This window comes from Buceros rhinoceros, unplaced genomic scaffold (assembly GCF_000710305.1).
Source record: "Buceros rhinoceros silvestris isolate BGI_N320 unplaced genomic scaffold, ASM71030v1 scaffold255, whole genome shotgun sequence".
NCBI lineage: Eukaryota > Metazoa > Chordata > Aves > Bucerotiformes > Bucerotidae > Buceros > Buceros rhinoceros.
Window position 1 is genome coordinate 49537 of NW_010411015.1, and position 22790 is coordinate 72326.

General features: G+C 38.6%; 1 protein-coding gene across 2 annotated transcripts in view; it reads right to left on the reverse strand.

Moving 5' to 3' along the window:
• The window catches only part of ANKRD28 (ankyrin repeat domain 28), a 76474-nt gene that overhangs the window by 31409 nt on the left and 22275 nt on the right, over window positions 1–22790 (reverse strand). For both annotated transcript variants that reach the window (XM_010135820.1, XM_010135819.1), the window contains exons 4-8: window positions 11635–11705; window positions 8641–8841; window positions 7364–7451; window positions 2850–2992; window positions 1528–1740 (exon numbers count right to left, since the gene is read on the reverse strand). In XM_010135820.1, coding sequence (XP_010134122.1) covers window positions 1528–1740; window positions 2850–2992; window positions 7364–7451; window positions 8641–8841; window positions 11635–11705 — 716 coding nt within the window. The remainder of the gene's footprint in view (window positions 1–1527; window positions 1741–2849; window positions 2993–7363; window positions 7452–8640; window positions 8842–11634; window positions 11706–22790) is intronic.

Sequence of the window (22790 nt, forward strand, 5' to 3'; positions counted from 1 at the left end):
ACAAAGTCATGAACTCTTGCAACACAGCATACAGGAAAACAGTAATTCTTTGCTTGGAAATATTTTCATTTCCCTTTTGTTATTATTTGTAGTAACAAAATGTATGTGTAATATACGCACATAATCATTAGTATATTTAACATTGTGGGGTTATTTTCATGACAGAACATACGCTACTGAGAAATGATGTTTCAAAAATGTAAAACAGCAGTCGGCCCTGTGAGGCTAAACCCTCAGTCATATCCAGTTGGGGACATTATGCAGAGTAGAAAGCTGACAACAAAACCAAAATGGAGTTCAGTGTATATTTTAGGACAAGTTGGCAACAAATCCCGTAGCACAGCTCCTTACTTCACCAGGGCACTTTGGTGATGAATTTTTCCACAACCAAATTGAAGTACTTTTTCATTAAATGAGCTGCTCATTTACATATACGTAAAAGTGTGCAGTAACATACATCTAAGATTTTCCACATCAAAAACCTTATTTTTAAATTACTTCAAATTTTTCAAGTGAATTACAGATTTTGTACTAACAATGGATATAAAATTGTATTTTAGAATTAGTTAGCTGAAAATCAGTCTGAGTATCTTACACAAAGCAAGCCACAAACCCCACAATTTTTAAACAGAAATGTTAGCTATTTTAATATTCACCTCTTGCCCAGATTGTGCTGAAATTCAGGCATAAACAGATCTTTTAAATCCCTACTCCCACTCCCCTCCCCCCTCTCCCCTGCCCCAAGAAATAAAAATGTAGCTAATTCTTTTCCTGCCACACCTGGGCAACAGTACAGGCAATTAGGTATTTTATAAGAGGAATACTTGGGACTCTTCATTCCACGCACCTATTTTCCACTTTTCCCAGCCTGAAACCTGTTCAAGACATCAGATACTGTCTCTGTTTCTGAATACAGTTAAGTTTTCACTAACTAGAGTAAAAATCAACTTAATACAAACCAGGAGGTCTCATATCTGTCTCTCGTATCTTAAGACTTCACCCTACACACTTGAGACGATAATAAATTAACATGTAGGTTATAGTTTGCTTTTATGCTTGAGTGTTAGAAATTCTACCTACACGAAGACTGGATTCTAAGGAAAATTCTGCAGCCAAAGACTTGTGACCAAGTAGAGATGTAAAACATATACTGACTCTACTCACAAAGTTTCGCTGCAGTACTTAAAAAGACATCTGTTTAAGACTTTATGACTATATGGATAGACTAGAGAAGACAAACTGTGTGGAATTCTGACATTCAAATATAATCAAGATTGACCGGAAGGTATCATCAATCTTTCCGCTTTGTCCTTTTAGGTTATTTACTTATATTGAGGTTTTTAGATTCAGATCAAGTTCCTTGAAGCAACATGTTGGCTCACTTTTTCTAAAGTATGTCTCACAGAAGTAGTCCATTAATCAGTGGGAACTTCCAAATGCTATTCTAACAACGATTTCTTAAAAATTACCTCTGATAAATATGGACTGCATCTTTAAGAGTGAATGGCTGGCTTTGGCTTCACCTACCTTCATATTTACATCTGCTCCGTTACAGACCAAAAGCTCTAAACATAATGCTCCATGTGTTGACGCAGCAGCAAAGTGCAAAGGCGTAAAGCCCTTCTCATTCATTTGATTTACATTAGCACCGCAGTCTATGAGTTCATTCACTACAACATCTTGCCCGTTGTAGCAAGCTACATGGAGAGGAGTATTTCCATAGGCATTTGGTTCATTCATCTATCAGAGGAAAAAAAACCCAAGAATAGTTAGTAGGCAAAACCCTGTACTAAGCACAGCATTTAACTATGACAAAGAAAAATCTCAGGTCATGAGACACAATTTCTTCTTTATGTTTTGGAACTCTTCAAAGCCAGAATTTAAGAGCAAGTTCCGTATGTAGTACTTTGATCAAGAAGCGTGTACCGGGGAGGAGTACAGTTGCTTTACAAGTGAGCCAACCTCCCCCAATTGTCTCCACACCAGTTTCCTGTATGTGGTATGCAGCTTGACAGAACACACATATGGAAACAATGAGCACAGTGGCAACTTCCACAGAGCCTACAGACTGAGCACAGAGCTCTGTAATTTTTCAAAAGCATTTGTGGGTTTCCGTTAAAAACAGAGGTCAAAGGCACTTTTTTTTTTCCTGGGGGGTAGGGGGTGTGTGTGTGCTGCATATAGAAGTAGATATTGTTCCTGTGTATAACATGGTACTAAATTCTGATCTACCTCTCAAGATAGAGCTTTGTCAGCGTTCTCCAGCCTTGTAAGGCTAAAATGTCATGCACAATGTAGATCTCGTACACAGTTTCACAGTTTGTTAACACACTGTCTACACGCAGGTACTGTACAGCCTTTTAATTTATTTTGCATTTCAACAGTAATATGACATTCCTTACTAGAGTACTGAAGTTTCTCATAAATTTTAGTATTTCCCAAAACTTATGTGGTGTAAGACTGTCAGTATCATCTGTATTTTACAAATGACTGAAGCAAGAGAGTTCTATTCCCTGCAGTTCAAAAAGGATAGTGTGGCAAAGCTAGGAACCGAATTCCTATTTCCTGAGTTCCAGTCCAATCAACTAAGAGTAAGAAAAACCAATGAACAAAAAACCTACTAAATCCAAATTTATTTCCAAATAAATGTGCAAAATCTGCACGGCTCTGAGGTGATGTGGGAGAATGAAATTCCCTAACAAAAAAGCGCATGTGAACGAAGATCTTTGGAAATCCTATTTTCACTACATCGTAACCTGCCCCTAAATAAACTACAATGTGCCTTAATACTAACAAGAGCATTTCAAACAGCAACAAAAAAAGTGTCACTTTGTTTTATGCTTCCTTACATCAACTCCAAGATCTAGAAGATATTTGACTACACTGATCATCCCACTAGATGCTGCAGCATGTAAGGGTGTATATGATTTCTTGTCTTTGCATGTCACTTCAGCTCCGTGAGTCACAAGTAATTTCACAACTTCAATATGACCTAAAAGAATAAAGACAAAAAGAATGAAGCTGTGTTTTGTATTAACCAGCACAATATTACAATCTTAGTAACTGTACAATTGTTACAACACGAACAAGACATTCATGTGAACCAAATTAAGGAAAATAAAGAATTGTTCTTACTTTCTTTACTTGCAAAGTCTTTAAAATGTTGACCCCAAATCACACAGGATTTAGCAAAGATCTGTTTTCAAAACTTTCTCAGGCCTCTGAGGAACTGTAACCTTTTGAAAGCCTTTCCTAAGTCACCAGGAGAAGAGTAAGAGTTGAGAGGGATCATGAGGAAAGGATGACCTGGGTAAGTTCCAGGTAGGAGGGCAGAAAAGGGAAGGGAATGTGGGAAGCCCATAGTGAAGTAGTGGGCAGCTGCACTTGCTGCCAGCTTTGTGACTGGGTCAGGGGCCCCAGTATCACACTGCTACTGCAAAGGGGAACCAGCTTTCCCCTTCCCCATGCCTGCACACTCCCCCACTAGCTCGCATGCAGTTGTAACACTGCATGCTAAGAGAAAAGCTATGAAAGTGGGGTAACTAAAAAAATCTGTCACGCTTGCTCAGCTGTTAACCACCAAACAAATTAATCACTGAAACCACACAGATGACCGTGACAAAGTCTATAGAATAAAGGAGCACACTGAAGTTAAATAGATCACGATACATTTAGTGCTTCACCTCTGCAACTATGCCACACAGACAGATGTGGGATTCTTTGTTTTACCTTTCAAGTTACACCCTTACATTAGTTAAAAAAGTGGTGAAGGGCTCAGGCATGTAAGTAAAAAGTATCGAATCCAACCTTCAGCTCAAGCACTTCCTAAGAAGTGAGGGCCTTTGCTTTTTCAATGACTAAGAGAATTTGCAAAAGTTTGAAGAGAAACTGTGTACCCAGATGAATACAGACAAAGCTATTTTGATAAACAGTTACCACAATACCTATTTTATGCTGCATGCCCAACAACACACCGAACGACATTTCACCTAGCTACAGCAATCAGAAATATAGAGTTTATCACTGCAATGTGAAGCGCTGCAGTGTTTCACTTCTGAATTACTTCAGTATTGTAGGAAAGAAGAGAAAGAAAAATGTAAATGTGATATTCATATTCTGACCCAAATACTACAGGGACAAGAGTGAAAACAAGACCTATTGAGAGAGAAAACACTGAAAGCAGTGAAAGGGAGACACTGAACAGAATACTGGCAGAAAAGCTTTACAGCGAAAAAAAAAAAAAAAAAAAAAAAAAAAAACAACAAAAAATCCCTGACCTGCATTGAAAACGCAAGCAGCCATCAGTGGAAGACATTCAAACAGAAGAGCAAGGTACTTGAAGTGGGAAGGCTGAGGAGATGTCTCGATACACTAAGGAGGGCGACGCTAGCACACGAGAATGAAAGTCCATTTCGGTCGCAGCATTGCAGCTGGACAGCAATGGAGCCGGGTGAAAAGCAGGAAGGAAGGGAAACAATGGATATAAACCTAGAAAGTTATTTATAGCGGAGTGACGAAAAGCATAGCCTCTTTTTAACTCTATGGCCAGTTTTACACAGCAGAAAAGCTTTAAGGCTTTCTTCAAACAATTGGAGCAGTGTAAAATGTCTCTAAATTAAGAGAGAGGGTGTCACAGGTTTTTTTCCTTGTTTTAAGAATTTCAAAAGCTTTTTCTATCTGTTGTCTGCAAGGATATTTATGCTGATCAACATCAGATAAATTAAACTTTTGCCACCCAAACACTGCTCATTAACAGAGTTTCCTGTTAACAGCCTATGAAATAGAACCGACTCGAATCGGTATAAATATCTGAAAATTATCTGAAAAATAGAAGTCTTTCCTCTCATCTAGTTAAGTACAAGCCAGAAAAGTATCTCTGTCCTTTCACTGATGCTCCTCAGATCTCTTCTCTGAATGAAAAGCACAAGTTCCATTCAATAAAATTTTGTAAATAATCACCTTGAATAAGATGGTTGGACAGCCTGTCAGTCATTGCTTTGCATATGTAAGTAGATGACAAAATACTTAGGCAAAATATCACGAAGAACAAAGATTGTTCTATAACTTTTCGGTTTCAAGTACTGATAACAACACTTCTTCAATAAAACTTCAAATTATAAATTACAAATATTAACTCTGTGATGATCACTTATTTCACTGGAACATTCAAGTAATTTCCTCTGAAGACAGCTCAAGAGGGTCCCATTCTTTTTAGCATTTCACATTGATTTCACAGCCTTATTTCACATTGCTATCAGATAATTTCAGGACTAAGACTAATGTGAAACTGGCCTGAAATGCAGAGCTGTGCAAAGACAACAGTTAATAATTTTACTTTTGTGAATCTGGGTGTTTGGAAGATCACTTTTACAACCATTGAGATCCAAGCTCAATTTTACAAATGCAAACCCACACATTTACAAAGATGAGAATTCTCAGTCCTCTGACAGAGGCACATTGCATACACTCATTATCAACCTCCAACACTCAGGGTAAGGTTTTTGGCAACTGTATTTAAATAGGCACTGCCCCACACGGTACTGCTCTTCTGTTTTGCTCAGTATGTAAGTTTAAAATCGTTATTTCCACTTCTAAGTTACTGCTTCCATTTGCTCCTTCCTGGCAAGACTGGGAAATGTTGCTTGGATAAATGTAACAACTCTAAAGCAGTTATATAAGATACTCAATACCACAGAATCACAGATGAGAAGTATATTTAATTAGCAACCCATGGTCTGTCTAAGATCCACTCCCCACACTTACACATTGCACACCATTCATTATGGCTGTTTACAAGTAATTCTGTCACTCACAATAATGAGCATTAATACCAAAGGGCATACTGAGGGGCATTTTGTTTAAGATCAGACCTGTAAGGCAGAGTATCCTAGACTTAAGAGATGTCAATATAGTAAGTCCATGTAATTTCCTAGTTTATGAGGGGTTATTTTTTGGTTTGATATCAGATACAGTAAAATTAGTTTGTTTTACTCAGGGAAGAGGCAGTTTAGAAATTACTCCCCTTGTACATTAACTTAAATATTTGCCAAAAATACAAAGTGCTCCTCTATAAATCCTATATATAAAAGTTTTCACCAAGAGAGTCATTTCAAGTAGGATTTTCCTCTTGTAACTGGAACAAAAAACGTTCATAGCTTTAGATCACCTCTTGAAAAAAAACAGCTGCCATAAATAATAGGACCATGTTCTCTTCCTGACCTTTTCCTTAAGTTTTGTAAGATGGTATCTGAGGCACATAAATACATATTTTCTAGAGAACTTAAAATTTAAGAAACAGATCATCAGAACATAACAGGAACAAAAGTTTACATATAATGAAGTCTTATTTCCCCAGTTCATCTTCGAAGAAACTCCCAGGCATGCAGATTCATACAATACTGATGCTACTGTTTTTATTCTTCTCCCTTGGCTGGGTAAAATATGAAACAATAAGCTAAAATACTGGATAACAATCAAGACCATGGAATCATCTCAACTGGCTTCTTCCTGAAATAGATACTGAAACAATTGTCATTCACTGCTTATATTTGACACATGTTGCATGTGTTCATTTTTAAGAGATTTTCTGGAAGTTAAGAGGCATTATGTTTTTTGGCTTCTGAACAAGTACAACATATTCTGCAATGACAAATGCAATCTGCAGCTGCATGTGAATTACTTAGAAACAAAATGAAGTCTTTGTCAGTGTCAGCCTGGAACATTTAATCTGTGTTTTCTGTAATTCACCTTCCAATGATTTACATTGCTCATTATTTTAAATAATGCTTGAAATACAAAGCTCTACTATTTATTATAGCTATGCTGAAGAAAACAATTCGTACCACTTTAAAATGAAAGTCTGATAAAAGGCAATGAAATACATTACTGTGACAGTACCAACAGTGCATTGATCAACACCATGAGAACACTGATCATCCACTCCTGGAATAAGAAGAGCAAGGCAAGAATTTGGAGTTTTAGAGATGAAATATTCTTTTAAAATAGAATCACCGAGTTTGGTGTAAGAACCTCTGATCCAGGTGTATTTATTGGTCACTTTCTATTTACCATTACTGCAGAAGTTTTCACCTGTGATTCGACTCTTGCTGATAGAGGAACATAGTTCCTTCTTTCTAAAGAACAAAATTACTTTACTTTTTCCAACACATTGATTTTTCTCACCACAAAACCACATTTACAAGGCAATTTGAAATTATTATTAATGGTTTTCTGGCAGACACACAGATAACCTCAGTGCTTACAATGTTAGGGTTTTTTCCTAGAAATATGTAAAAAGCACTAAAACAAAAGGTAATTTTCTTATCTACTACCACAATAAAAATAAACTGAAATATGTACCTACCCATATATGCTGCCCAATGTATAGCTCGTCTGTCTTTCTTGTCAAACGCATTAATATTGGCCCCTCTAGACAACAGTAAGCTGACCATCTGAGATAAACAGAAAGAAAAGAAAACCTCTGTTTGTAATGGAAAACTCCGCCTAAAGTCAGACAGAGAAATCAGAGAAGAAAACAAACATATACACTTTTTCAAAGGATCTAAATGTGTTGGTTTTTAAATATTCTGTAAGCTTGAAAAAACTGGCTGCTGACCTTGGCAGCAATAACGAAGTGACTGTAAGGAACACAAAACTCAATGTTAATGAACACATTTCCCAGTTAAATATGGCAAAGCTGTGGAATCTTTGAAATCTTCAGGCTAAAACTAAGGGATTCATTCAACGTAATCACTCTTCACCATCACCATGGCTTGGCTTTGTGGACGAAGATTTGGGAAGGGCTTTACCCACGCTTACTGCAAGCACGCTGATGGCTGAAAAGGCCAATGCAGGATAGGCAAGACCGGTTGCAAAGAGCACACCGGAAGGGCTCCTTGGGTTGTACAGTCCAGGCACGGTTCTTTCTGCGTTGTCTTTTCTCCTCGAGACTGATTCTACGCGTGCTCTCAAAGGAGACAGCAGTGTTATGTATGGTGTGTCTCCTAAACTCCCGATTGGAGGCCAGGGTGGACCACTGATGGTGGTCAATATGGCCAAGGCTGAGGTATTGTTTCAGGGAGTCCTTATATCTCCTCTTTGGGGCTCTTCTCTTGCAGCAGCCGGTGGTGAGTTCACCGTAGACAACAACCTTAGGGAGGTGGTGATCCGCCATCCTGGAGACGTGCCCTGCCCACTAACAGCAAGCTTATTGCCGGTTTGGCCCCAATTACCTATACACTACTACAATGGGAATTTCTCAGGGCTTGAAAACTAGAGAGTTTGAGCTTCTCACATGTGCTCCCTCCACCTCTAAGTGACAACACATTCTACACGTTCACTGTTTACTGAACAGAAAAATAGCTTTTTTCCATTTTAAATTTATTTATTTCTAGTTTGACTCCAGTTAGGCAAATTTCCTTGTTTTAAGCAAATCCTGTAATAACCGCCCAACTACACGATGTAACATTCCACAACCATTCTGTTCACAGATGTATACAAAAGACAAATTCAAATACAAAATAGCAGTTGTGGGTTTTGGAGAGGATAGGGGAAACACGATTTTAAATTGAGAAACTAAACATCAAATTTGTGAGGTTCAAAACAACAAGTGGGAAACAAGCTAAGAAAAATAACTCTTACCTCAGCATGTCCACTGAAGGCTGCATGATGCAAGGCAGTTCTGCCTGCTCGATCAGACACGTTTACATTGCTTAAGAGAGGCACCAAAGCTTCGGCACATTTCACAGCTTTGTTTGCAGCTGCTATATGTAGGGGTGTCTGCCAGTTTTTATCACGAGCATTGACATCCGCTGAATGCTTTAACAACACCTGAACAGCATCCTGAAAGTATTTTAGAAAAACCAAACAAGCCCCTTAGTAAAGATTTAAAACACCAACATTAAATACAAGGCTTTTGTAAACATCATCTTATGCTTTGGGATTTGTACTTTATCATAAATCCAGATTTGGGGATGTTCTCAAGCAAATGAGCATCATACTCCCTACATTATTCAGCTGAATCAACCATTTCCAGGTCTTTTATCCAGTTCCTTAAGCTGGACAGCAAATTGTTTTTTCACCACAACTAATTTCCAAAGCTCAGCAAACCTTCTTAGGATTCCTTTCATTGCTAAGCATTAGTGACGTACTATAAACTTACAATACACTTTCATCATTTGCCAAGCAGAATTTTTGAACTACTGAAGTCTGAAATGGCAGAGAAGAACAGCTTATTAAATGTACATTTAGAGAACCATAGATAAAACAGAACATGGTCACAAAGAGTTTCAACATAAACTGTTGCAAAACTCCTGAAAAACGTTTCAAAACGTTGCACTGAATTCCATCTCACAATTCATTTCCTTTTGTTAGAAGTACAAGCTGTGAAAATTTCACAAATAAGCCTGTAATTCTTGTAGCAAGATAAACAAATCCCATTCAAATATGTGCACACAACTGGAATGCATTAAAAAAATAATGTTGGTGACATCAACATGACGATGAATATTGCATTTTACATCAACTGCACGACCTTCCCACAGTTCACTAATTGCTTTCAATGACTTCCAACTCAAATAGTGAGCAGCCAAATAAATCGTTCGCACTTTGAACTTAAACATGTTACCACAAGTAGTTACTGGAAATTTCGATTACACTGTGGTGCAATAGCTAAGTATTATTCCCAGCTACAAGCAGAATGCTAAGTTACACTTGATTCTATTTATGACAAGGAATTATGTTTTAAAATGTCAGTAAAAATAAAAATAGGAACAAACACAAAAGTGAAAATACTGTATTAGAGACTTACAATTTAAATGAGAAATGGAATAGCTCTTCTATTCTTGAAGCAACAAGCAGATTTAGTACTTCAAAAATCTGGTCAGTATTTTGAACTTTGGTCTTTTATGAACCAAATATTTAGAAGAACCACAATCAGAACAAGGAAATTTCAGAAGAGCTATCAATCCTTTTGTAGAAGCACCATAGTACTAGTATAAAAATAAAGTATCTCATATTTTTATGATATTTATGATATGCATAATTTCAAGAATTAGTGGATCTGCTTAGGGTGTCTTTTTCTTTGCCAAGTACATCAGGCACACAAATACAAAGGCCTGAAGCACGATTGTTTTGACAATAAAGTTGCTTGAACTCATGCAGTTGACAGCTAAATCCATAATCCCAGCTAGTTTGCATGTTTCAGTGTTCTTGTTTAACTGCAGCTGTCCTTGCTTCAAGAGTAAGTCCAGATGTTTTACTAAAATTTTTTCATCTCATGTCCAAAGCCTATATATGTCTGTCAGCTGGAAAACAGTGCCTACATGTATCAACCACACACATGAGCTCCTATGACTTACAGTGCTTACAGACAGAAAATTCTGACAAGTGCCTATCATTGCCTTTTGGGTATATAGTCCATTTGGTTTACATGTGGTGTTTGCCTTTGGTTAGTATTTTGTTTAAAATATTCCACATTTAAAAAAAAAAAAACAAACAGAAAAAGACGACCACGGTTGCATTTCTCGCAGCCTGCAGCACTCCTCTCTGCAAGTGTTACTGATATAAGAAGCTCTTTTTGCCCCTCAGCTCTGAAAAACGCAGTATTTGGTGCTTTGGTCAGCTCCCAAAGGAGCAGCCTAAAAATACCTCCAGAACAACAAACAGCATTCGGGAATAAGGCGCCCTCAAAGATGCATTTTCAAACACTGTTTTGGATAACACAATCTCCACATAACTCAGCTATTAATGCTAGTGACAAATATTGCAATTTATTTAGGGAATTCAATGGCAAAAACTGAAACAAGGTTTGTAGACAGTTCGTGGATCAAACACTTGAAGTTCAATGCTTGTCAAAACCAAAATATTCAATTCCATCTTCTCAAACTAAAATTTACACAGAATCCTTATAAAAACCTTTACTCTTTGAGACATGATGAAGTGAGCATCAATTTGACTCAGGATCTCAAAGGAGATAGTTTTGCATAAATTATTCCACATAACAAGCTCAGCATTTCTCTGTTTTGATCTTCTACAGGCATTTAAAATATTTATTAGGGCATAAACAATAGCGGAACAGTAACAAATTTGTTTATTACATTACTATTCTCATAAATGTGTAACTGGTAGACTTCAAAAAACTTTCTACATATTTCATTCATAACTTTTAAAGTTATTTACAATACTATCATTACTCATTAATTGCTTTTTTTAAAAAAGATGTTTGCAGGTCTTATAGAACCATTTATTTCTTCAATGTCTAAACAGACAAGCATGTAATATGAAATTAAGAAATGCAAAGATTATGCTGTAAAAGCTGTACTAAATCTTAGCTCATCTCTACTTCCCTCACGCTGACCCATTCCGGTTACATTAAGAGAAGCAAACTGAGAACACTGTACGCAGAACCCCCTGCTAGGGAAACAGCAGAGAACAAAGCTGAGAACTCAAAGTTTATAGTTTTCCCTCTTCCTACTGCAGCATGTGATTAAACATACACACACACACACTCCCTCAACACATTAAACTCTTGAAAAACATTTGGCAATTCCAAACTTTTGGAGTAGTTTCACTTTAAAAAAAAACCAAACAAGGTAATCTTTATTTTAACAGAAAGCAGTCAAAAAAAAAGCATACCTCACTACATGATGCCACAGCTCTGTGTAACGGAGTCAACCATTTGCTGTCTTTGGCATTAACTCTAGCTCCTGTAATAAGAAATAAGAATGACTGAAATTTATAAATATTCATAGAAAGACTCAAATATTTTCAAGTATAGAGGTAGGACTACTGGGAGATACTTATTCTAGGCTCATTAATACAGCATGATGCCAAAAATGGAAATGAGTCTTTTCTCCAGCTGAAGTCCACCCTTTGAGGAAATTCTTTTAACACTGCACCCATTATACTGTTCCATCAAAGTGTCTCATCTTCTTACACTAAATAATCCTCTGTAATTTTTTGCACTTCCAAAGGCACAGAGAAGACTGTTGGGTACAAAAGACGGACTCCTTGTCGTCACTCAGCAACAAAAATCTCATAGTTGAAATTCTCTGTTAAAACAGAGAAAGAAGCTACAATTAATTCCCTATGCCTCCAGTTTCCTTGTGGTCAGCGAGTCTGACGTGTAGGTATATAGAATAATGCTGCTTCTTCTGGCAGTTGGGAATTCCCAGTCACCTAGGTCACCTAGCTCACTTCAGGACCTTCTGGACCTCCCTTCATGAGTCTAAGTGTAACAACCATGCCTCTGCTTCTAAAAGCATACCCAAGAGACAGCTGTCCCCACCCGCAGAAAAAAAGTCACACAAACATCTGCAAGGGACACATGCCTGGGTTTGGATTTTCATGTTTTTGAAAAGGAAAGAAAGATTTAGGCATTTCTTTCCTGAAGGAAGCAACTGAACTACATTCTAACTTCTAGTGAATGACAACAAACAAGAAATCTTAATGAGTAAGCTTAATGATTTAATTTCTTACTGGTATATACGCACACACACAGATGTATACATGTGCGTATATACACACACACAGGTTACAACCCTGAGTGGAAATTTAGCCACCTTTATTTGAAAACTGCTGAGATTGTACAGAGAAGTGATAGCTTAGACAAAATGTTACATTTTTGGAAAAATAGTTTGGGAATACTGTCAGAAAGAGTTCACAGAGCAATATATGATATCACATGGTAACATCAATGCTACATCATCAGAGCTTATCAACTTCTCAGGCTAAACACAGTATTATGTCAGAACCAACTATAATTTTTTCTATGCAAAGAATAGGAAAGGATGGAAGGCCAGTAAGACACAAAATGTCCAACAGGTTGCTGGTCATGCTCTCACCCCGAGACACAGGGTATTTTTATCCAAGTCTCCCAGACCTGCACCAGCAAAGAATTCTCTCCCAGTCCAGCTGAACAAGCTGACTGTACAAAATCACGGTTTGTATACTAAGCAAACCAAAGATTGGATGTAAATTCTTCAAATTAATCAGTTTCTAGTCAATCCATCCCTTCCAGACTTAAGAACGTAACATGGAAGCTGATAATGGATCGTAACTCCCACTTGACCCTAGGTCTTCCAAGTGCCAGACAGAGCCTGAAGTCTACTTGCTGGCTACCACTTCCGGGATTTTCCTCTTTCCTTATCCAAATTTCAGAAACATTGAGTGTCATCCTATTTTTCAAGTTCAAAAGATTTTGAAAAGTTAAGTTTGAAAGAACGGGAATAAAGTAAAAATCCATTTGAAGAAAACCCCCACAATCTAATAGAAGGTTAAGAGACAATCTTGCCATAAATACCTGTTTTTATCAACCATCACAAGGACTTAGCGCACTCTACCGTCTCACATACCATAACGTAATGTACTGCATCAAATCTCGCACAGAACTTGAGCAAAAAAGAATTTGAGGATTCTGAGAGTTACCAGAAATGTTTTAGGATTTTTGGTAATCCCTCCCAGAAGACAATAAATTGGATGATCAGTAAGTGAGGATGTAATCAATATATTTCCAACGTATCTGTAATTCTTGATTATCTTTCAGGTTACTGTTAGTCACATCTTGCAGATGAGACAAAAAAAAAAAAAAGAACCAAAATGATACTCCAAGCTCCACCTGACTTCACATCTATAGCAACAACCAAGGAATGAAGGCTTTCAAAGTCTAACTGATTTCTACTTCTAATTTTAGGATACAAATGTCTCTGAAGTGTTTCAAAGGAATTAAAGGAGTTACTAAGTCACTAATCACCATCTTGATTATCCTCCGGAAAATGCATTGGCAAGATCTGAGGTCAGGTCAGATCCATCCGGGTGATCAAGCCTGAGACAGGAGAAGCACCATGCCCACTAGCAGGGGGGAACAGCACGTTTCCACTCCAAGAAAGTGACAGTTACCCAAACTCTAGTGAAAACATGCTTAGAGTTCCAAGCTGTGTTTATAGGTTCAGCAAAGCTGTTCGCTGATGTTCCTGGTACACACAGACTAAAAAAATTACATCAGAAGAGAGCAGGAATAACTACCAAAAGATACTGTACAAAAGGTTTTCCCAGTAGTAAGTTAATCAAACTTGCTAACACTTAAGGGAAAGAATATCTGAAAGTGATGGTTGTTTCTTGTAAGAAAGAAAATCAGCATTACTCAAAGAAAAGCCAAAGGAAATTTGAAGCATTATCTAAGAGTAATATGGTCCTCTCAAAAGAACAAAATCAACAAGGCTATATCTGCAGCCCACCCCGTAAGTAATATTCCATCCAAAGAAGCAAGAAAGCCTAGGTCTAGTATATCCCAGAGTTAAATTAGTGTAATATATAGACATTAAAATAAGTTATCTTTTCAAATGTACAAAAATCTTGAAGTTCTGACAAAGGAAAAAACCCCAAAGTTGACTTTCAACAGAAGATCTAAATCTCTGATGGACTTAAAGAACCACTAAGTTTGTCTTTCCCCCCACAACAACTCTTAGAATACAAAGTATTTTAGTTTGAAGGACAAAGTTTTAAAGTAATAATCAGAGTAAGCATACTACTAAAAAACACATATGCAATATTAATGTGGAAATCAGAAGATCTATAGGTCTAGATACATTACATAAAATAGTATTTTAAATTAAGATAGAGCTATTTCCTCCTTAAATCTCTCCAAGAGGAAATGCTGCCAAGAATGATTTAAATTTCATAAAACAGCTTCTCCAAACAGCCTTGTATCTGAAGACATAATTCCCCTCTAGGCTGTTCTTTACTCCTTAGCACATGATTTGGGGAAAATGTCATCATTCTTCCCTCCCCCTTCAGATGCACTCCATGAGACATAAAGCTCCCTCAAACCTATCACACTCCTACAAAGCTACAGTGAGAATGTTTACAGCCTTCATCCTCTGGGGAAAGCTCTACTCCAGATCATAGCAAGTAAGTGTTAGAAAATATATTACATCTTTACTGAGTATCTTTTGTTTAAAGATTATTTGCTTCGTGGTTTGCTTAAAGACAGTTTGAGCACATGTATGTATATAGTTCACCTTACAACACGGTCAGTGCAATATTATCTCTGTGAAGCCCAACCTGCTGACGTGTTAACCAGGGCAATTCTCACATTTCCAATCCCTTCAAATGCCAGTCATGCAGCAGTTTGCTCTTTCAAAGCACAGTGCAGCATAACCCAACACGCTATTTGTGAAAACAGAAAAAGCAAACAAAAAAACCCCACCCCACTACACTGGATCTTTCAGATTTCAGGAGCCTGGTTAACATGTTTATTAAAACTGCTCAGGGATTTCAACTGTTTAACGTAGAATTCTTGTATTTCAATTCTTTTAATGCAATAGAACTCGCAGGAAAAGGATTTGGGGGTTTGTCAGGTATCAAATACAACACAAACACCCATCATCTTTTCTTCAGCTTAAGAACTGATAATGTAACTGACACTCCCCTGAAATTTCACCTTCCAAACAAACCAATTTATTACTCCATATTGGTGCTCTAAACCAAAATATTAAACAAGATCTTCCCTTTCATCAGCACCTTTGCTGGTACAGCCTTGTACTTGTTTACACATCTAGGCAAATAAGAAAATAGGATTTTTGCTCTGAAAAAAAAAAAGGGGGGGTGGGGAGAGAAGTATTACATATTTTTTCTCCCTCCTCCTTGAATCTTACATTTAATTTTACAAAGTTGGATTCACAAGATTGACAATTAGGAAGATGCTTTATTTAATAAACCCAGTTCAGCAGTTACTGAAGAACCCAGTGACGTTTACTTTTAGCAAATTTATGTTCCAACAGACACTTTTGCTAACTCGATACATGCACTGATTACAGAACAATCCTAAAAGCCTTAATTGGATCAGTCTATATTTGGCAATTGCACTTTTAAATGTGCTATTAGCCACAGATACCTGGACATATGCTTCTGCAATTCAGTTGCCACTTCATTGGTGTTGATATCCTTATGTTCCAAGTAAAAGCTGTAACACCTCGGCCATCTCTTGAAGAGATAGGCAATGAATGACTGGGCAGAAAAGGCTGCGCGGAACAGCCACACACCTCCTCCTTCACCCATAAAGAGCTGTTTGTCAGCACATCGCCTCTACGTTCTTCTTGTAAGAACTTTTGCTGCAACTCCTTTCCCAAGCTACTCTGCACCAGAACTTTTCCTGTTTCTAACTGTACTCAGAAGACTAATGAATGCAGCAGCTACACTATTTATGCTTGTCACAAGTTGGAAACAGATTCAGAAAAGAAATACAACAGAACTGACAAGACATTTTCATCTTCACCCAGAGTACGGACTTAAGTACTGAATTGTCTTCCACTGTTCTGTATTTTTAGACTATCAAAGATGGCATTTTCCTTTGTTATTGTACAAGATGTGCTAGCAGTTGAACAGTATCATAATATAAGCAAATAAAGCAAAAGTATTTCCATTCACATATACAGTACAGACACTTGATGTTCAGTATTTACTTAGGAGTAGGAGATATAAGATCTTTCGACTGCATTTTAAAAAAGCTAACAAACCTTGTCCTAACAAGTAGTGTACTGAAATAATTTTAGGAATGATCTCTGTAGAAATTAGGAAGATCCCAAGTATAAATCACTGAGAATAACAGGCAGTCCTACTGTAATTAGATTCTATTTAATTATTTTCCTAAGGGCTAGTATTAGCTTCAGAATTTTTTTCCTTTTTAAGTGATCCACTTTTTATCTAGAGATGATGATCATGGAAGTACTTAAAGTGGCAAGCAGAAATTCTCAGACTACACTGGGGAATGAACAGATGTAGAAGAAAACTTAAAAAAAATAAGTGTACATTCAGGAGGAGATACAGAAAAAGTCTGTGAAGTAGAAGAAGATACCTTGAGATACAAACTGAAGTAATCTGTAATAGAAATCTAGGGTAACTTCCTATTGAAAACCTGGATACTTAGAAAATTTCTGCTGCAAAATTAATGAGCAAGAGCTTATTGAGAGAAAACGTCTTCCTACATATAAGCTAAATGCATAGTAGAGGTTCTCTAGAATAGCAGAAAAAAATTTGAGAGACACATGACTGGAATATCTTTTGATCAGCCACTATGATGATTCAACAACAGTTTTGGGGTTTTTTTTATTGTTAAAAAAACCCACTAAACAAAAACCCCTCACCCCACACATGGTGATAGACTGGTCACAAAGAGAGGAAAACCACATTCAAGTTAAAGCCACCCTCTGTAACAGCGCTGCCTTACGAATACAACCAGTCCACTTCCTCTCAGAACTTCACAGTTTCTGCCACACCTCAGCCTCCACCTCCTTGAGCTTCAGAGAGCAACACGAGGTTCTCAAGACTCCTCGAGCTACTGAATGCTTCTACCTTTTACGGGTCAGCTTCATGTTCTCTCTCAAAGAGCTACTTTCTTCGCAGCAACTGACTGTTACTGCTGCCAGAGGGAAGTTAACACAGCTTGGAAAAGAAAACAGCGACCAACATCATTGTCAAATGAAGAGGAAGCAGCCTGAAGATATAGCCAGTCTAAAAGGGGTCTCCGTGAAATGCCTCTGGCACGTGGGTACATCTGCAATCCAAAGGGAGCTTCATGTGGCTGATATTTTTGCAGTGATATCCTTTCAACAGCTGAGCTGTGCAACTGTCATTGCATGGTCTTTTAATACTTGCACAGCTTCAGAATTAGATGAAAGAAATGCAGGTAAAGTGGAGTAACATTGGAACGTCTTTACTATCCTTCAAAACCTGTTATTGCTGTAATGATAGTTTTCCAGTGTCAGCGTGATTCTTACATTTTCCAGCTGACCCAGAGGAAAGTATAACAAAAACTTACGGGCTGCCAATCTTAGAGATTAAGTTCGACTGCACACTCACATTCGCTGAGCTCCAAGCAGTAAAAATTTTTGGTTAAAAAAAACCCATAAATGTGTTGTGTCAGTATTTAAGTACCAATACAATATAGTAACTAAATCTATTAAAAAGAGAACAGATAAATCAGATGTTTATTTCCATAAAGTGTGTTGATTTCAGTGAAAGCAATAATAGTCTGCATAGTATTTTAAAGAAAACACACAAAAAAGTTATTAAAAGAACACATTCTGGGATCCCACTAATTTGTCCTGCTCCTCACATTTCACCTGCCACCAGAATAGACTCATTAAAAAAAGCGTAGGACAAACAGAAAGAATGACTTTAAAGCAAGAAGCCCCCCCAGAACAGTTCACATGTAGGACTTAATTGAAAGATGGTTTAATTTTTTTAATCAGGACTTCTTAGAAAGAACAAAAATTTGGGCATTCAGTTAATTAAGATTTAATTATTTTACTTTTCTATTTCTCAGTAGTTTGCCATCAAGTATTTCCACAACTAAAGTCAGTGCAAGCACAGCAGACATGTATTTAGACACCAGGATGCAGCACTGTACGTACATCACAAAAATACAACTGTGATGGGTTATACAACTCGTTGCAGAATAATACAAAAAGAGAAAATGCTTCCAAAATTATGTTTCTCAAGTGACTAAAATACAAACTTTTGTTGCATAATTTTGTATACCATAAAAAAACCATCTTTATGGCTCTTGTTTATTTATTGTTCACCTCCTTACTTAACAAATTTAAGAATGCTAATTGCTTATGAAGCTACAATCTCACAGGGAGAGATGATTTGAATATTTAGAATTCCACAGACGACAACTGTATGAGACCATCCTGGCAAGACGTTCACATCTTTGGGGGACAAGTTTATTAGTAAGTTCAGTAAAGCATTGTCTCAAGATAAAAAATAAAAGGCAACCTAAGTGTCCAGACCCCAACTGTAGCCACTGAAGCAATTTTCTTTGCTGTTCAGAGTCTGTATCCAAACCATCAGCTTCAGATCCCTTTTCCAAGTGAAAGACTATAACAGAAGAGATCACAAAGCAAACTTCAGGTTTGGTAGGAAAATACCTCAAGAATTCACAAACTAAGAAAGTATGCTTCTAAGACTGAAAACTTACTCCACAAAAGTCTGCAAATAGGCTGAATCAGTTACATCTTCAGAATGTGCAATATGGGTTGCTTAGGTCTATAGCAAAATAATATAGAGATGTTGTAACAGCACCATACGATCCAAAATACATACCTGAAAGCAACACAGATACCCTGGAGGGGGCTGCAAAAGACACTGTGAACAAATTAAAAAAAAAAACCAAACAAACTTTCTCTAGGTAACATACGATACACTTGAACTAAGAGCAGAGAATAGTGGGAAAGAATCAGGTAAGAGCCACTGCGTAGTAGAAAGATTAATACTGGCTTCTGTATTTTTGAGGTCCAGTTTGAAGAGAGAATAAAAAGTCAAAGAAGACGGTCTTTGTATGACAGCCTGCACAGCAGGAAAACAGCAGTAAAAAAAAGCAGTAAAGTGGTTCCTACTAACACACCAGCAAAACTGCAATACAGGACACCACCAGCTGCAAAGTCAAGCTCCAGGGTGAGAAATGCTAGGATAAAAGTAGTCTACACTACATTATTCAACCCCACGTGCAAATATATTACAATAGGTCAATTAAAGCCACTTGCAAAAATTTCACATGCAAGTTTACCACAGTGAGGATACCGTTGTTCAGAAATATTATTTATTTGACAAACTATTTTCTCCTTGTTCAAAAAGAGGTCTTGCAACATGGCAAGCATTCTTCAAACCTTGCTGGGGTAACAGATGTTCTTTATTTGCTGCCTAATGCTTATTAGGCCTAATGCTTATCTCTTATAACAAAATGCAACATTATATGTCTGTCTCAAAGGAGAGATTTAATTTCCAGCTGAAACACAATAGATTAATTTTCTGTATCTTTATTGAGAGGACAAATACACTTAACCTCTGTTCCTCATCGTCTAAAAGAAAAATCTTGGTCTTGCACCGAGTCACCCAGACCTGATTTCTCAAGAGTAGTAGCTGGTGCAACACTTCATAAAATCACAGAATCATCAGGTTGGAAGCGACCTTTAAGATCGAGTCCACCTGTACACACTAAACCATGTCCCTCAGCACCATATCTACACGTCTCTTCAACACTTCCAGGGATGGTGACTCCACCACCTCCCCTGAACAGCCTGCTCCAATGCCTCACAACCCTCTCTGTAAAGAAGCATTTTCTGATATCCAACCTAGATCTTCCCTGGTGCAACTTAAAGCCATTTTCTCTCGTCCTGTCACTTGTCACATGGGAGAAGAGACCAACTCCCTACAACCTCCTTTCAGGTAGTTGTAGAGAGCATTAAGGTCTCCCCTGAGCCTCCTCTTCTCCAGGCTAAACAACACCAGTTCCCTCAGCTGCTCCTCGTAAGGCTTGCTCTCCAGACCCTTCACCAGCTTTGTAGCTCTCCTCTGGACACGCTCCAGCATCTCAATGTCCTTCTTGTAGAGAGGTGCCCAAAACTGGACACAGTATTCAAGGTGTGGCCTCACCAGCACCAAGTACAAGGGAACAATCACCTCCCTGCTCCTGTTGGCCACACTGTTTCTGATACAAGTCAGGACGCTGTTGGCCTTCTTGTCCACCTGGGCACACTGCTGGGTCATATTCAGCTGGCTGTCAACCAGCACCCCAGTCCTTTTCCCTAGGCAGTTTTCCAGCCACTCCTCCCCCAAGCCTGTAACACTACAGGGGGTTGTTGTGGCCCAGTGCAGCACCTGGCACTCGGTCTTACTGAATTTCATACTGTTGACCTTGGCCCATCAACCCAGCCTGTCGAGATCCCTGTCTAGAGCTTCCCCACTTTCAAGCAGATTGACACACCCACCCAACTTGGTGTCAACTGCAAAGTTACTCGATCCCCTCATCCAGATCACTGATAAAGATGTTAAAGAGAACAGGCCCCAACACTGAGACCTGGGGGACAGCACTGGTGACCAGCTGCCAACTGGATTTAACTCCATTCACCACCACTCTCTGGGCCCGGCCATCCAGCCAGTTTTTTATCCAGCAGAGAGCACGCTCATCCAAGCCACAGGCAGCCCACTTCTCCTGGAGAATACTGTGTGAAACAGCATCAAAGGCCTTACTGAAGTCCAGGTTAGACAACATCCACAGCTCCTCCCTCATCCACTAAGCAGGTCACCTTATCATAGAAGGAGATCAAGTTGGTCAAAGAGGACCTGCCCTTCATAAATCCATGCTGACTGGGCCTGATCACCTGGTTGTCTTGTACATGCTGTGTGATGGCACCCAAGATGATCTGCTCCATGACCTTCCCTGGCACAGAGGTCAGACTGACAGGCCTGTAGTTCTCTGGATCCTCCCGCTGGCCCTTCTTGCAGATGGGTGTCACACTGGCTAACCTCCAGTTGATCAGTACCTCCCCTGCACTTCAGTGCACCCTTGGGTAGATCCCATCTGGCCCCACTGACTTTTGCACATCGAATCGGTGCAGTAGTTCATTTACTGTTCCCTTGTGGATTATGGGGCCTTGATTCTGCTCCTTGCCTCTGCCTTCCGGTCCAAGAGGCTGAGCACTCAGTGAGATGACCCTTGGGTAGATCCCATCTGGCCCCACTGACTTTTGCACATCGAATCGGTGCAGTAGTTCATTTACTGTTCCCTTGTGGATTATGGGGCCTTGATTCTGCTCCTTGCCTCTGCCTTCCGGTCCAAGAGGCTGAGCACTCAGTGAGATGGTCTTACCACTGAAGACTCAGGCAAAGGCGGCATTCAGTACCTAAGCCTTTTCTTCATCCTTGGTCACTACATTTCCCCCCACATCCAGTAAAGGATGGAGAACCTCCTCAGCTCTCCTTTTGCTATTAATGTATTTATAGAAACATTTTTTGTTGTCTCTTACAGCAGTGGCCACACTAAGCTCAAGCTGGACTTTAGCCTTTCTAATCTTCTCCCTGCATAGATACAGCTCTGAGAACTCACACTTCACAAACTACAAGAATTCCAAATCCAGCATTCAGAAATGAGGAAGACTGAACTGGTGACTACTTTTAAAGACTCTGGTTTAATTTGCTTGGCTAAAACCACAGCTTGCAAGCAGGTAATATACAGATTCGTTCCAAGTACAGCACAGTCTTTCAAACTGAAGAGCCTTATAACAGAGATACCACTTTCTCATCCTGCAATTAATGCCCCTCCTCATTCACGTACAAATCCATCAACATCTGGCATCTGTGCCTCCTTCACTGTACCACCCAAATTCAGTCCCAGCACAGCCCCTCCCTGTGAAATTCATGAGGCTGTTCTTCTGCAGCAAGGCACAAAGATGTAATTGAAGTCCAAGCACATGAGAACAGCAAGGTTAGACTGGTATTGCCTGGTATTGCTGGAATCCAAAGCTTTCAAAGCTTCTCATTTTGCCACTATTTAATGCATTGTTTTGTGCAAGTAAATCTTGATTTTCATTAAATAAACGTTACCTGAGACAGACCAATGCCTCCCAGTCTTCCTGAAAAATCTATAGACACAGCAGCACCCCACAACCTCTCCTCCACACAACAGCTCAACTTCGGACTACTTATACAGTTCTAATTTTTAGTTCTTCCCTCCTTTCTTCTCCATTTTTTCCTTACTCTTATCCCCAGGTTATATGCCCAAATAGCAAACAGCCCCTACTGCCATCCTCCACTCAGGATCTTGTTTCATTAATACCTGAACTAGAATTTTGCTCCTTCTGTAAGCCATTTGCCTGAGAGAGAGGTTTTTTTCAATGACAGTTTCAATGACAGGACTCTGTTCTCCCAAAAAAGTCAGTAGCTTCACTCCCAGAGGTAGCTGGCAACTTTGCAAAGCTTATAACACGGGTTGTTGTTTTGGGTTTTCAAAA